This window comes from Pangasianodon hypophthalmus, chromosome 1 (assembly GCF_027358585.1).
Source record: "Pangasianodon hypophthalmus isolate fPanHyp1 chromosome 1, fPanHyp1.pri, whole genome shotgun sequence".
NCBI classification, from domain to species: domain Eukaryota; kingdom Metazoa; phylum Chordata; class Actinopteri; order Siluriformes; family Pangasiidae; genus Pangasianodon; species Pangasianodon hypophthalmus.
Window position 1 is genome coordinate 5879549 of NC_069710.1, and position 15459 is coordinate 5895007.

At 37.5% G+C, this 15459-nt stretch overlaps 1 protein-coding gene across 4 annotated transcripts in view; it reads right to left on the minus strand.

The window, feature by feature from the left end:
* The window catches only part of scn5lab (sodium channel, voltage gated, type V-like, alpha b), a 115918-nt gene that overhangs the window by 44524 nt on the left and 55935 nt on the right, over nucleotides 1-15459 (minus strand). For all 4 annotated transcript variants that reach the window (XM_053234764.1, XM_053234754.1, XM_053234758.1 and 1 more), the window contains 3 exons: nucleotides 14098-14336; nucleotides 7529-7702; nucleotides 6243-6599 (listed from right to left, as the gene is read on the minus strand). In XM_053234764.1, the coding sequence (XP_053090739.1) occupies nucleotides 6243-6599; nucleotides 7529-7702; nucleotides 14098-14336 (770 nt within the window). The remainder of the gene's footprint in view (nucleotides 1-6242; nucleotides 6600-7528; nucleotides 7703-14097; nucleotides 14337-15459) is intronic.

The following is a 15459-nucleotide window of genomic DNA, read 5'->3' on the forward strand; positions in this document are numbered from 1 at the left end:
TTCCTTTATAAACCTTAAAAGCCACATCTAGATGATCTGAGTTCATGTTCATTCTTAATGCTAATCTTATTCCTAATAAGGACATTACAGAGGAATAACTTGCTTAATTTCTCTTGTGAGCATCCTTGGAATGAAATATTTCAGTTCTGACATCATCAATACATTTATCTAACAACATTTATTAAGTATACAAATATACACATTTTTAATTAGACAAAGTCTCATTTGCAAAAATAAATGTAAATTTTTAAAAAAAAAACCAATGCAAACAGTAATTCTAAGAATACTAAGTATATAAACAGTCTAGCAAAGATAGATTGTGATATCCAATGTAAAAAAAAAAAACCCTGTTCACCTGTAGAGTCTCGCCTTAAATTGGTCAAATTAGTAATATTTCTGTCCAACTTGCTATATAATGAATATCAGAGTTGCTGTGTTTAAGTAACATGCTAATAACTCAGTTAAAGATGTCTGAAACAATCCCATATCCCTAACGGACACAGATCTGATTAAATATATCCGTTCCTTTCAACTGTCTGCTTAGCTAGTCTATCTCTACACTGCCTACAGTATGTACAATATTAACATAACGATCTTGTGTCTGGCTTCTCTAGATACTTATATATCCATATATATAGTCTGACCTGTAAGTGCCGTAGTTTATCTGGATGGAGTCACGGTCTATGATGTGTAATCTTTAACAGAATGCCAGCTTAACCCCTGAACTATGATCCTCAACATAGATCCATTTTCTCAGAAGACCCTGCCAACCATCACAGGTGTAGACATATGGATATATATGTTTCTAGTTTATACCTAGTCCTACCTATATAAAGGTCTTTCAATAGAACACATCTCTGGTGAGTTATTTTTTTTTCCATCTGCTTTACAAATTCCAATCAAGCTTGTGTATCTGATAGTTTTCAGGATCAGTAACACAGGGGAACCCAGAAAGAAAAGTGGATAATCTCTGAGCATAGATGTCATGTTCTATTCAATGTGGAATGACCAACACAGCAGGATCCCGCTTGGCAAGGTGTTAACTGCCAACTGACTACTACGGAATTAGCACATAGCCGCATACTAAAGAGGCCAAAACACATATAATGACCAATAGCAAGTTGTGATTACAACTGAGACAGAAACTATACACTTCCTGTAACATACATTCATACATCCACAGACACGAAGGACACCTGAGTGAAGTCATAACTCACAAAATTCATGCCTCTTTGACGCACGTTACCGAGAATCACAACCGTTAACAGCACCTGAGACATACCAGGGAAGGCTGGGGATTAAATCACAACATTTGTAGATTGAAAGTGATCAGTGCCAATGTTCACAGCCATGGGGATTCTAAGAAGAGTCATACACCATCACTTAAAGCAGTGGTCGTGTATAAAGTGTGGGAACTATAACTCCTTGTGCATGGACATTGTGTTTTGTGCATATGTTAATAGTGGTATAATTCTAACAGCTTAAAACAGTATAATATTTTTTTTAAATATATTTTAATATGGACATATTTACTAACAGCCTAGTATCTTGCCATCTCCAAGCTAGACCTCTAGTTTTTACTAGAAATTCTGGTATATTTTGTCACTAAAACATATCCAAGAACCATCTATTTGAACAGGAAAAGGCTATTTAACTGACATTGCCTGTGACTAGTCACAGACCGTTCTCAGAGTACTTCGACAAACTCATGACAGCATCACATTTATTTGATACTAACAGCTTTCGATATCTGAAAAGATCCTTGAGTCATAGTGTTCCAAAAAATTTTTTTTGTTAGAAACCAGTGCATATTTGTGCATATACTATACAGAACTGCAGCCTTCAGGATTATGAGGCTTGTAGCCAGAAAAGTGTACAGAATGTATGTGAGTTTGAGATTAAATAGTACAGTAGCTACCTGGTTAGTCACAAATACTAAAAGTCTGATAAAAAAAAAAAAAAAAACACTGGCTGGCACAAAGAAACTCCAACCCTTTATGATCAAATAAAAAAAAATAATAATAACTTGCGACCGCAATGTTCATCTTACAACATTCTGTGTGTAAGTGTGTGATGGTGTCATCCTGTATAGCACATTTTTAGTTTGGCTATTGAAACGTTTCATTAGAGTAGAAATGATAATCATTTCTGGAGGATCTGGAGCCTATCCTGGGAACACTGAGCATGAAGTGGGAACACACTCTGGACTGGACACCATTCCATCCTTCAATGGACAGTATATTAAGCTAATAATTACAGTACAGTAAGTACAGTATTTACAACAGTAAATATTTAGTGCAGAGTTACACTGCATCAAACATGTAGACCTACTCTAGGGTCATAACCAAGTAATAGGCATGAACATTTTTATACATAGTAGATTCAATAACAAGCCATTAGTGCAGTAATCATGCTTCGAAAAGGAGGAATGTGGTTTCCTTTAGTCCAATGACAGCTACTGGTAATAAGTTCTCCTTGTCTCTGTGATTTTTCACTGCAACACTCGGCATGAGTCTGATACAACTGAACATCCTGTGGTTCGCAATTTTCTAGTCACTTTTAGAAACCGCTACACGTCCTTTGGAGAGAATCATAATTCTTATCTATATGGACTTTTAATTGGGGTCTGTTTGCTCTGCACATTTTCTGCCACACTCTTCTTCATATATTGGACTCCATATGGAGTCTCCAGTCCAACCCTGATACGTTTTAGTGGGTATCTGGGAATCAGCCCATCTGATGACACAACTTTAACGTCTCCAGTTACAGAACCCTGGTTTAAAGTAATTATGATTATTCACACAAGTGAATTGACCCAAAAACATATCGACACACACATCTGGCATGATGACTTCAAGCCACGTACAAAACACTCCCCAAGATTTCAGTTTCACTCCTCTGTTGGCTTGAAGCACCTCATCAGACTGACATCCTCCTTCACCTCCTGGTCTGCAGGGTGTACACTATGCTCAGATAACACATCCACTGAGATTAGAGGAGGTGATTAGAGAGTGAGTGAGTGAGTGGACCATGGCAGTTCCTTACACCAGGATCACATACACCTGAACTACAGTGACCTGTATATACTGCTATCAGGTTACCATGGCTCATGCTCAAAGCTCAAGCCTTCTTTTTTTTCTTTTTTGCGTGTTGCTGGGATGTGCTTGGTGGCATAATGCCTTTGTGTTTATGCGCACATGGATTTTGAGCAATGCTAGCCCTCTGTCTCTCTGTTCATTCTCTTTCTTTCTCAGCTCCATGTGGAAACAACGCTCTCGTTTTGGTATCTGGGTTGCAGCCACACCTGTTATCTACATCATCTATTGGACAGCCACAGCGAATGGAGCCTGTCATTATATCACAAAGCTAAGACTAAAAAGTAGAACTAAGAACAAAATAAGGAAGAGACATATAATTAAAAAATTAGCACACAGATTAACAAACTCTTCCTGTTTGGTTTTGTAAGTTTGGTTCTACAACTTGTGTAATTACCAGGCTCGATGCAAAAAAATCACAGAAATGATGCGAGCAGTCAGTTCGACTTCAGTTTCACTTCAGTTCAGTTTCTCTTTAACCTCTGAATAGTTTACGTATGCAAGGCATGAAAGCTACAATTACAAGAGATCTTTCCAGAACTTTCAGACATGACTAATATATACTGACAACTTTACAGCTATTCTAAAAATGACCCACATTTACACAACAGCTCTCTGTATGTTCACTATAATCAGCCTGTGACAGCAGGAAGGAGAAGGAGAGCACAGTAGAAAAAGATAAAGAGAGAGAAGAAGGGTGGTAGCATGCATTACACAAGTACTTAAGCAAATGATGCTGCACACTGGATGTGTCCCTACTGAGAAAGACAATATTAGCTGGTACATGGGGCTGGATAATTGGTGTTGGGTGCACTTGCCCTACTGAGGTATTGAGACCTTGCACAAGGCCAGAGCCAGAGGAAGACATGGGCTTATTAACACCACATGCTGTCCTGTGAATGCTCCACCTTCAATGGGACTCAATTAGGCACAGAACAACGTCAGCAGATACACAGCACTTTACAGAGACCAAGCCTAGTGATGGAAAACACGTATCAGGGATATTACACTTCATATTAGCTAAAAAAAAATCAATCTACCACGATCGCTGCTAGACACTACAACATTGTTAACCTGTAACTTATAATGCTCAGTTGCAGGTTAGTTTTTCATCCTACATACAAAATACTGTATAAAATAATAAACAGAAATAATTAAAACTATATATAAAAGCCTTCCTAGCATTTCCACTGTGTAAATCAGTTAGATGGTTGCTTAATTCTCTAAACTATCTTCTGGACATTAATCTGGACTTTGTTTTATCTTTAAATTTGGGCTTACAGCAGGACAGAAGAAGTCAGAGTGCATTTAAACAATGCCACACATCAGTACTGTGATAGAGGTCCACATTTAACAGTCCAAAAGGCAGCACCTGTCCATGCATGATTTAGGACAGAAAGGCCCTCGTGCTGACAGCCTTGAGGACGCATCATTATGCTGTGGGTTTATGGGTGTTGTCCTGTCTGTGTGTGTATGTCCAGTACAACAGAAGCATACACATCCAATCAGCATTAAATTATGACATCCCAATCCTCACTATCTACATTTGTTAGATAGCAGACTAACAGCAGACTAATAATCTGCAATTTTTTATATTTTTTTTTTGGACTAGGGCTGAAGATGATACTTATTTTGTTGTTTGAAAGCAGTTTATCTGACAGGAATATAATATTATGGAAAATGTTATATTCATGTTGTACTATATATATATATATATATATATATATATATATATATATATATATATATATGTATGCACACACACAAACACACAATCAACGACCACTTTATTAGAAACACCTGGACATTCATTCAATTATCAAATCATGCAGATACAGGTCAGGAACCTCAGTTACTGTTCACATTAAACACCAGAATGGGTGAAAAATGTGATCTCAAGTAATTGTTATTTGTAGTAATGTAATTGTCATGGTTAATGATGCCAGATGTGCTGGTTTGAGTATTTCAGAAATGGATGATCTCCTGGGATTTTCATGCACAACAGTCTCTAGAGTTTACACAGAACAGTGCAAAAAATAGATCAAGTGAGCAGCAGGTCTTTGGGCAGAAAAGAGAGATGTCAGAGGAGAATGGCCAGACTGATTCCAGTTGACAAGAAGGCTACGGTCACTCAAATAATCACTCCTTACCACAATGGTGAGCAGAAAAGCATCTCAAAACACAAAACACACTGAACCTTGAGGGAGATGGGCTACAACAGCAGAAGACCACATTGGGTTCTGCTTCTGTCTGCCAAGAACAGGAATCTGAGTCTACCTTTGGCACAGGCTAAGCTGAACATCAGCCAGTGAACTAACAGTGCACCTGCTATTCATATTTGTATCTGTTTAGAAAACATTATCTGTTTATCAAATGTTTAAAACAATGCTCTAACATCAAATGGATAAAAGAACAGAAAACAACAATAGAATTAAATTCTGACATATCTGTGGACATGACAAATTTAAAAATGATATTTAAATGTCATTGTTCATGTAGAGAAATGCTGAAATCATAGCTTTGAGGGGACGTTGAAAGTAGAGAACCAAACACACACACACACGCACAGAATTGTCAGAAGGCCCTTCAGTCAGAGGGATGTCTCCACTTGTTCCATTACAGAAAACTGTCTGTGTGGACCTACCACTGTCTTTAGCCAGGAAAGGCACTGAAGCAATGTCTGATAAGAGCAAGAGAATAAGCACATTGGGGAGAAGCAAAGAAAGAGAGACAACAAGTAAGATTGACAGAAAGCAATGAAGAAGCCCAGAGAGACTGAGGGAAAGACAGAGAGAAACAAAAAGGAACATAGCAAGATAAGGGGAGAAAATAAAAGCTGTGTAGAAAGGGTCAGACGCTCAAGGGATGCTGCAGGGTTCTAGCTCTTAGCTATCCTTGTTGACAGTAGGGAACATGGGTTGACTGTGTTTGCACAGACCAAACAGAGCCAAGCTGACCTAGGGGAAACAATCTATCTACAAGTCAAGATGGCACATCTAAAGAGACACAAACTTCTCTACTATTGCGCTTCCAAACCCTGATTCAAACTACTCAATGCTGGACACTGAACTCATTGCACAAACAACAGCAACAGTCATCTGGTCTATATGGGATGCAAAAAAAATAAAAATCAGCTGAAAGACTTACCACCAGATTCCCAATCACCATGACTAGCATGAAGACCAGGATGCAAAGAGGCTGTCCAGCAACCTCCATACAATCCCACATGGTCTCGATCCATTCACCACACAGGACCCGGAACACAATTAGAAAGGAGTGGAAGAAGTCTTTCATGTGCCATCGTGGCAATTTACAATCCTTGGAGAGCTTGCATACACACAGCTCGTAGTTCTTCCCAAACAGCTGCATGCCCACCACGGCGAAGATGAAGACGATGATGGCCAAAACCAGAGTGAGGTTTCCTAAGGCACCCACAGAGTTGCCTATGATCTTTATCAGGGTGTTCAGGGTGGGCCACGACTTAGCCAGCTTGAAGACTCGCAACTGTGAGAGGAAACAATGATTTTCATTATACTTTTGCTGTCTTTAATAATGCTGTGGGAATGAATCTAATTAAAGAAGCCACTGTTAAAGCAGTCTACTTTCTGCAACATCTAGTGCTTTTCTCCTTATAAAGAGGTGCCAAAATATGTAGTTTAGATGTAGTATTTATGATTTTTGACCCCTTGCTGCTCCATTTTCCTGCTTTCTTCAACTGAATCAGAGGTCAGACCATATGTGAATAAGATTTAAGCAATGGAAAAGGCAATTCACTGAAGGGGAAAGCACACAGGATGGGAAAGACAACTTTATCAAAATGAGCTGTGAATTCACAAACCTATGTCTTGTGACCCGATAAAAAACAAAAGGGTGAATATTTAGCACTTCTGTGTCAGTAATCAACTAATCGATTATCTGATTATTATTATTAATAATCATCTGAACTATTTTGTGCATTCAAGTTGCTTGATTTGTATGATGTTTACTATTCATGTTAGCAATAAGTGTAAAGACTGTTTTTTTTTTGTTAAAGTCGGCATACTTATAATATTATATACTTATAAACTTTATGATTACGTGCAGCTTTTGTCATGAACATGCACTTATGCTAATTTTGTAACACTTGTGTAATGTAAGCTTATACAATACACTCAGATACTAACTAACTAATATTGCAGCTAAATATCAGTTTAATCTTCTTCTGCCTGCTAGGAGTTTCTTGTTAGCAATGTCAGCATTTCTGCTCACGTCTGATTAAGACATTAATGGTAAGAAAGTACTAAGACCTGAGTAATAGTTCACTTTGAAAAATGACCTTGTCTATTTAAATTCCATCACTTGCTTGAGTCTTGTAATATTCAGCTGGGCTTATTTTATACTGCTGTTTGGTGTATGATTAAAGTATTTAACGTGGCTATTAAAGAAGACATTACCAGTCTGAAGGAGCGCAGGACAGACAGGCCTTCTACATTAGAAAGCCCGAGCTCCATCAAGCTGAGACAAACGATGAAGCTGTCAAAGATGTTCCAGCCCTGTTGGAAGTAGTAGTATGGGTCCAGTGCAATGATCTTCAGGACCATCTCGGCTGTGAAGATTCCTGTGAAGACCTGTGAGTGTAGAAACAAGAAGTCATGTAGTGTCATTTCATTTAAAAAACAATTAGCACTTATATACTGCTGTTACTATAGTTAAAGATATAAGCACGTGTGTAAATTTACACTTAAAGAAATACTTTTCAACCTAATTCTATCTATCACATCTATAATGTGCAATTGCCATAATAAGAAAAAAAACTGAAAGTATGTTTACTCAAAACTCACTTTTAGTGTCCACAGTAAGGGCAACTGTTGGGATATTCATTTAGTATTTATATGAAACTCATATTTTTGTAGAATGCTTTCATGAATTATTTAAAATGTATTTGTAAATTAAGCTTGAAATTTGTATACTTTGTCCTTTCAGCAATGGGACTGCTTTTTGTCATGGAGAGGAATTTGTGCTTATTTGTCACCCACAAATAACACGGATACAACAAGACCTGAGAGATAGTAACCACAAGCAACAGAATTTATTTTTACTGTAATCCTCCACAGTTCATTCTTCAAAGTTGCACTTCTTTCAGTCTTTTGGTAAGACCTTTTGGACTCATCTCAAGACCTTTATTGTTAGAGCGAAATGGTTGCAGTTTGAATTTGCATTATAAGTTTCCCGGCAATAAATGTCATGTCATTTCTTTGCTAATGCCCGTTACGTCTCCCTTCACCTTAATAACAATGTCAATCCTGTCAGGTAAGAATGTCACCAGTGCCTTGAGACAGTTCCTGTCGAGTGTAGCTCACTCTTCCACTGGAGTTTTTTGTAGGAGTTTGTTGGTGCCTATTTTGGTGTTTCACCTCCTGATCCAAATAAATGTATTTCTTTTTTTAGACCTGCTGTACTGTTCTTTGCGAACTCAGTGCCAGTACCAGCGAATACAGTGACTTCTTTTGACGAGTGGTGTTTTGTCCATGTGTATAAACCATTGCAATTGTACAATAAGGTGCTGCTAATGGTGGATCTGGCTAATACTTTGGTTTGGTTTTGGTCACATATTTTTAATCAATGGAGTTCAACAAACATGTCAAGGGAAGCATTTCAAAATTCTTGTCCTTGGTAATTATGCATACTTTACAGATTAGAACTACTACTAATTATTCATTTATCATTCAAAACATCTCCTAAGTAATTATTTGATTATCTTATGATCATAGAGATATTACTTTCTTAAAATAACCTTTTTAACACATGAATGATTGGAACTTTGGACAAGAAGGGCTAGTGTATTAGTAAAATCTGCAGCTACTCTGACAGGTCTGCTTTTGGGAGTTTATTTTGCCCTGAAGATGGTGTCGTTCTGGTTGTTGTTGCCCAGAGAAAGGCTCGTGAATGTGACACAGGATACGTGACCCAAGCACTGGGGGGAGGATGCACATCACAGCCAGAGCTGGGCCTTTCAAAGCTGGCTTGCCCTGTCACAAGGTTCACCTTTGTGAAGCTTTGCAGATTTCAGTATTACATCATCTGAGTGTGTTCTGTCTGTCATCTGTGTGTGCCTCACTTCTTTAATCTGAAGACCTGGCCAAAAGGGATCTCTCCTAATTTCTTTAAACTCTTTTTCACCCCACAAATTATCATCCTGTACAGTATATAATGTCTCAAGATGTTAAAGCATTAAAGCATATCTGCCATGCTCTCACCTCTCATGACCCTATGACGGCCATCTTTTTCTGAAGGATGTAAACAGCATTGATGCTTACTACACTTGAGACCTAGAGCGGCTGTGCATACTGCTTAAGTAAGAAAGATGTATGATCAGGCAGATTCATTGTGACTGGGATTAGAGCTTCATCCTCTATCGCCTCAAGTGGGCCACTGTCAACACTCACCTTTCAACAAAAAGGAGCTGCATTCTCATTTCCATCTCCACAGAGTAATTAGCTCAGCATACTGCTCATTAGCCCTGATGAGCTGCTGCCAAATGCGATTATCATACTACACAGAAAAAAAAAGCTCCTACAGAAGGGGGCATCTTGATTATTTGGGGGTTTCTAATATAAATTTTGTATCACCATGGGGCATTCCAAAAGACAACAGCTCAGCCAAAAAGCTGCAATGTAACGAGCGTTCGTCTAAATAGAAATGAAAAGGCAGGAGCCAAACCTATGGTGTACAAAGAGAAACAAGCTCAAGCAATATGATGAAAAGTCACAAATCTTAAAATTCTACATATTGCCAACAAAAGCTTTTGTATTTCGTCATGGTTTACTTGTGTCCTTGTACTTATTTTGATATTCTACTCGAACAAATCGTTGTGTAGAGCACATTTTACTCTGTACAGTAAAAATGAGGTTATTATGAGTGACTTGGCAGCTGCGAACAAGGCTGTTCTACATTTCCAGTAAGTGCTTTCTTTGAGAATTTTCAGTAGCAAAGACAGGGTAATTGGAACGCTACTCTATACTATCGTTGCTTTACAACTTTTTGGAGGGAGATTTCACATCTATTAGCCTGTTTAGTTAGGATCAGCGTGGAATTGTAACACTTTTGGTTTGTTTGCTCTTTGGTTTCAGACTACACATAATGGAATCAACCAAAAAAAAAAAAAAATCCTCATAATATACTTTTGTTCATTGGTCAGAAATATGGCAATGGAGAAAAAAAGTAGACATTTACCAAGTGCATGTAGAAATAACAAAAATCACCTGAACATGGAGAACATGGAGCTTACTGTCAGTGAATTACTAGCTAATTATATACTAATTAACTAGTTTTAGCAATTTTGTGTCAATTCCTGCTTTTCTTTTCTCTTTTTGGATATCAATCCAAATATCCAGAACACATGTGGCATTTCTGTAGAGCTACAGCTCTGTCATTTCTTACTCAGATTAGCAACAAAAAAATGCCATCCACACCCAAAAACACACATTTTTGGTTCACTTCATGCAGTCAGGTTGATTCATGGTCGATTTGCCTTCTCATGGCAATTGAAGTGTGTTTGGTCTCGGACCAGTTGGTTTGGTCTTCACCCGAGTGTGATTGTTGTGTTATCTACCTAAATGAACTGCACCAAAGAGAAAAACAGACTAAACACTGCAGATTTGAAAGCACTCTTGGTCTCAGTTTTAGGACTGAGAGTAGGAAGGATTAATGGGAGAAACCTCAGGCAATGCTGTAACAAAATGCTAGATTACTTCAGGATTAGCAGGAACACTAATCCTACACTGTGTAATCTTCAACAATTTCTTTTTTATCCTCCAAAATGTGAGAAAATTTGACAGTAGTGTGCCTCGGTTAGTTATGTTATGTTATGTTATGTATTAGAGGACTGGCACTGCCAAAATCACAGCTTTAGTACTGATTCGGACTTGTAACCTGGCTTAAGTTTTTCAAAGCTTATAAGCAACACCTGACCTCAGACACTCAGACAAAACAAAGCAAGTGTCGGAGGTTAGTGAAACATTATCTGGACAACTGCAGACTGTGGCACACATGACTCATCGAAAGGCTGACTCAAAGCTGCCTACCATTCGGTCTTTCCATGTCTTCATCCAGGAGACAGACTTTTCATATTGAAATGTTGAACAGTACAAACGCTGCATAGGACGATATAACAAGTGTGTTTTCTCTGAGACGTACTGTGTATGTTAGATCCACGCAGGCTCTTACAGACACAAGTCTGGGTGATTTTTTTCTATCAATGACACAACTTATTAAAGCAATGTCAGGAGAGAAAGAGAAGAGATCCTCTGTGACGTTGTTTCTGTGCGACACCAAACATAGTGAATCAACACTACAGAAGCCAACAGTAGACCCAATTAGACATGAGATACAAGAACATTGAACGTTCTATATTAACTCTACTTCGTTCAACTCTTGACGAGTATCCAGATTCCTCTAGAAAAAAATTTGATTCAATTCTAATTTATGTCACGCTTGTAAGGTTCCCCTTGTAATTACTCACCCTTGTAATTACAAACTGAAATGATTACGCTTATCTCTGTTTATGTGGCATTCACACATAACTAGCAAGAATTCAGCCACAGCAACAACCAATAGGTTTTATGGTGACACATGTTTGAGAGATGTTTTTGTCAAATACTGCTTAAAAGTTTACAAAAACACAAAGTTGAAAAATAGGTACAACCTTCTTATCAGCCAAAAGTTTATGGCTATATCGTACCATAGTATTATAAGGTTTTATCTGCTACTCAATCATCATTCAGGATAAATACACCACATAAGTAACCATGGCCAATTAAGAGCCATGTTCCATTTAGACACTGACAGAAAAAAGCAGACTCAAAGCTTCAATGATGCAAGCTGGATGAGAAAGAAACTTATTAAGAGACTGAGGGATTGCGTAATAAGAAACACTCAGACAGAACTTTATAAAAGCTAAACAGAATCTAAGCTTACAGAATAATAAGTTTCTATCTGTGTTTGGCCAGCATTCAAGAATCCCCACTTTCTAAATGTCTCAGAATTTTGTAAATTTGAAGTAACCTACTGTACGTGTAGATTTCAGTAAATTCTATATTCCTGAAATTTCCAAAAGCAAAAGACATTAAGTTCAAACTGAAATTCTTTATAAGTAGACTGGTTTGTTGGATTAAAGCCATTCAAGTCTAGTGACCAGGCAAACTAGCTAATAACTATAAAAACTCAATAATAAACAGAATAGCTTTGATAATGATGGATTGGGATTTCCTGTTACAAAATTAAAAATATCATTTATCCCCAGGCTAGGCTTCATGGGCCTCTGAGATCCCACTTTGAGATCCACTATACTAGAGTATTGCTAGCTAGAATGTCAAAACTTTGATGCTCTACATCTCAAAACATCTCTTTCCCCAGATGGAACATCATAATACCAAGTTTGAATGAGAGTTTGAAGATAAAACTTTTTATTGTTTTCATTATTACACCAAGAACTCTGTGAAAACGCTACTTTTATGCGTCAATCAGAAAATCTGTGGGGGGAATCTCCTTCAACGAACAATTCTGTGATCCATCATGTGATGTAAGTGCCAAATAATGTACTCTCTACCAAGCACTGCTACTCTGGTTTGAATATGAATACATCTATAAAGCAACCGTGGCCAGTACAGGCTTTTCACCGGTGCTGAGACAAAGGTGAGACTGAGTCGATACCAGCATAAGTCATACAAAAATAATGATTTCGACCACCCTGGGAGGATGCATATATTTTCATATGCAAGCTCTGTCACCCAATATATTCCCTTAACCCCACTGTTGAGGAAACTGCATCACATCTACAGCTTGATAAACACCAGCTCACAAAGTGGAGCGAGGCATATTGATTTGAGTGAGCGCTGTTGTCCTGACATGACTCTCTCCAAGACATAATACAGACCATCTACTCACAACATGTGGAGGGACACGGCAGGAGTATAATGCAGAGAACAAAGGAATGGTGACATGGATGGATGTTGTTTGCTTGCATTGCATAATGTATCACACAGACAGCGGCTCCATGCGTACCTCAATTCTTTCTAATTTTTGGATAGATTGCATCTATAACGTGCCTTCCCTTATTGTGTAGTAATGTGAATTTTAAAATTCAACAAAAAAAGTTTTTGTCCACTCACAACAGCTGAAAAAGCTGCAAGTTTGAAGCAAATTTGAAGAAGGATTTAAGCTTTGCATAAGTGGCCATGAATCATGTCATCCCTTATCCCTGAAATGTTTGTTTCCTGATATCTTATGTCAATTTATGTGTCATTATGATATACAAGTCAATTCCCTTTGTAGATCTTATAAACCCAATTTAATAGAGTGGAAACACATTAAACCACACAAAACCAATTTTCACAAAATATTTTTTTTTCTATATTCAGAACCTGTCCCTATTTAGAAGAATATTACAGAGGAATTTCCCAAAATGTTAATCACTGTTGGATTTATATTAGATTACATACTCAAAAAATAGCATTTTTTTTGTATAAAAATATTTCATGCTATTTTTTATGCCATTTTTTTCTTTATATGTAAATATATATATTCATTCTCTCCAAGCAACAAGGTGTTTTAGACTGAAGACCATTTTAAATTCTCCTCGCTGACCCTAGTTCCTTCAGACATTGTTTTCTTTTTCTTTTTTTTTTTAAATGTCTCCCAAGGAAACAAGCCTGTCTCCTACAATCGCTTTGTCTTCTGTAATGAACAACAGACTTCCAGAAATGCTGCTCTTGCATGTTGCACCAATTGTAGTGCTGGATATAATGAGCAAGCAGCGGGAGAGGTGAGAATGTCCCTTTATCATGACAAGTCATAGAGATAACATTTTTCAGGGACAGCAAAGAAAACATCATTTTTAAGCTTTCACCAGAAACCCTTCCAAGGTTTTTTTCATTCTAATCTAACAAACTGTCCTGTTCTTCCTCACCTCGACTGCCCCGCTATCTAAGCTAATAATCTAACAAACTAACCGACTCTTACTCACCAGATTGCCCACGGAAAGCATCCTGTTGAAGTCGTCTGTCATGGGGTAATGCTCCAAAGCCATGAAGAGTGTGTTGAGCACGATGCAGATGGTGATCGCCAGGTCCAGAAAGGGATCCATCACCATGATCTTGACCCACTCTTTGAGTTTGAGCCAGCCAGGGCAGCACGTCCACACCAGGTACTTGTGGGCAAAAGCGTACCAGCAAGGATGACATTTCTGATGGGCTTCCTCCAACTCTGTCCACATATAACATACAGTTTTCATTTACTAAAGTGTTTTATACATATACCAGATCTCAAAGTCTACAAGTGGTTATAGTACCTGGCTCATTGTATAAATTATACTATAAAATATATGAAAGGTTTTGTCGCAATTGACATGCCAAACAAGCTCCTGCATGGCAGCAATTTAAGGCAGTAACCATGAGTAAATGGAGAGGTCACATCATTATTGATTCACTTTTCATGGTCAGTCAATTACCCTTATCCCAAACAGGACTGAGATTAGGCTGGATTTAGGAGACTGATTGATGGAAAACACATTTATTGAGGCTGTAATGCAATGAAATGCTAGACTACTCTCAAGTTCACTTAATCAGTATTAACACGGTTGTAACATTAACAAACCATGAATCACAGCATTAACAAAGCAATGGTAAATTAATGCTACTATTAGTAGACCATTTTTAAATAATGAACCAAACGAGACAAAAAATCTTATCTGCATTTACCAGCATTTACTCCATCTGTACTCCAGACAAAACCACAATAATCAACTTGAATCAATGCCTTAATTAATATTTGTGGTGGTTATTTGGCAAATTGAATAAGTGAGGCTGAATGATGGCTTCGAGTATTTACAGAGACCTGAGTTCATCTTATTATCAACATTTAGTAACATGCTTTAATTGATGACCATGTGTGTGGACTTATTTTTACTCACGAAGTAAATAACTATTAGTTAACACCTTAAACTCCCAGAACTAGTTGGCAGGTCCAGGCTCATATTCCTCACTTTAATATCAGTTTCACTGTAGTTACTGAATAATTCAGAGAAGGTAATGAATAATATGCTTTAATATGAATAATAAACTGAGAATTTATCAGGTAAGTATGACTGTATTTATTTAACATTTATACAAAAAAAATAGAGTCTGCAGATATTTAGCTCTGTTCAGTTTTTTATTTTAATGGGAAAGATCACCCAAACATTTCAGCTTTAAGCCTTCATCAGTGTGTAATCTTTTGTGACATTTTACCTTTTTTGTGTAGGCCATAAAGCACCATGTGACATGCTTAACAAGACTTTATCTTTATTACTTAACAAGGTTTTAGAACACCACGTAGCACTTAGCTTTAG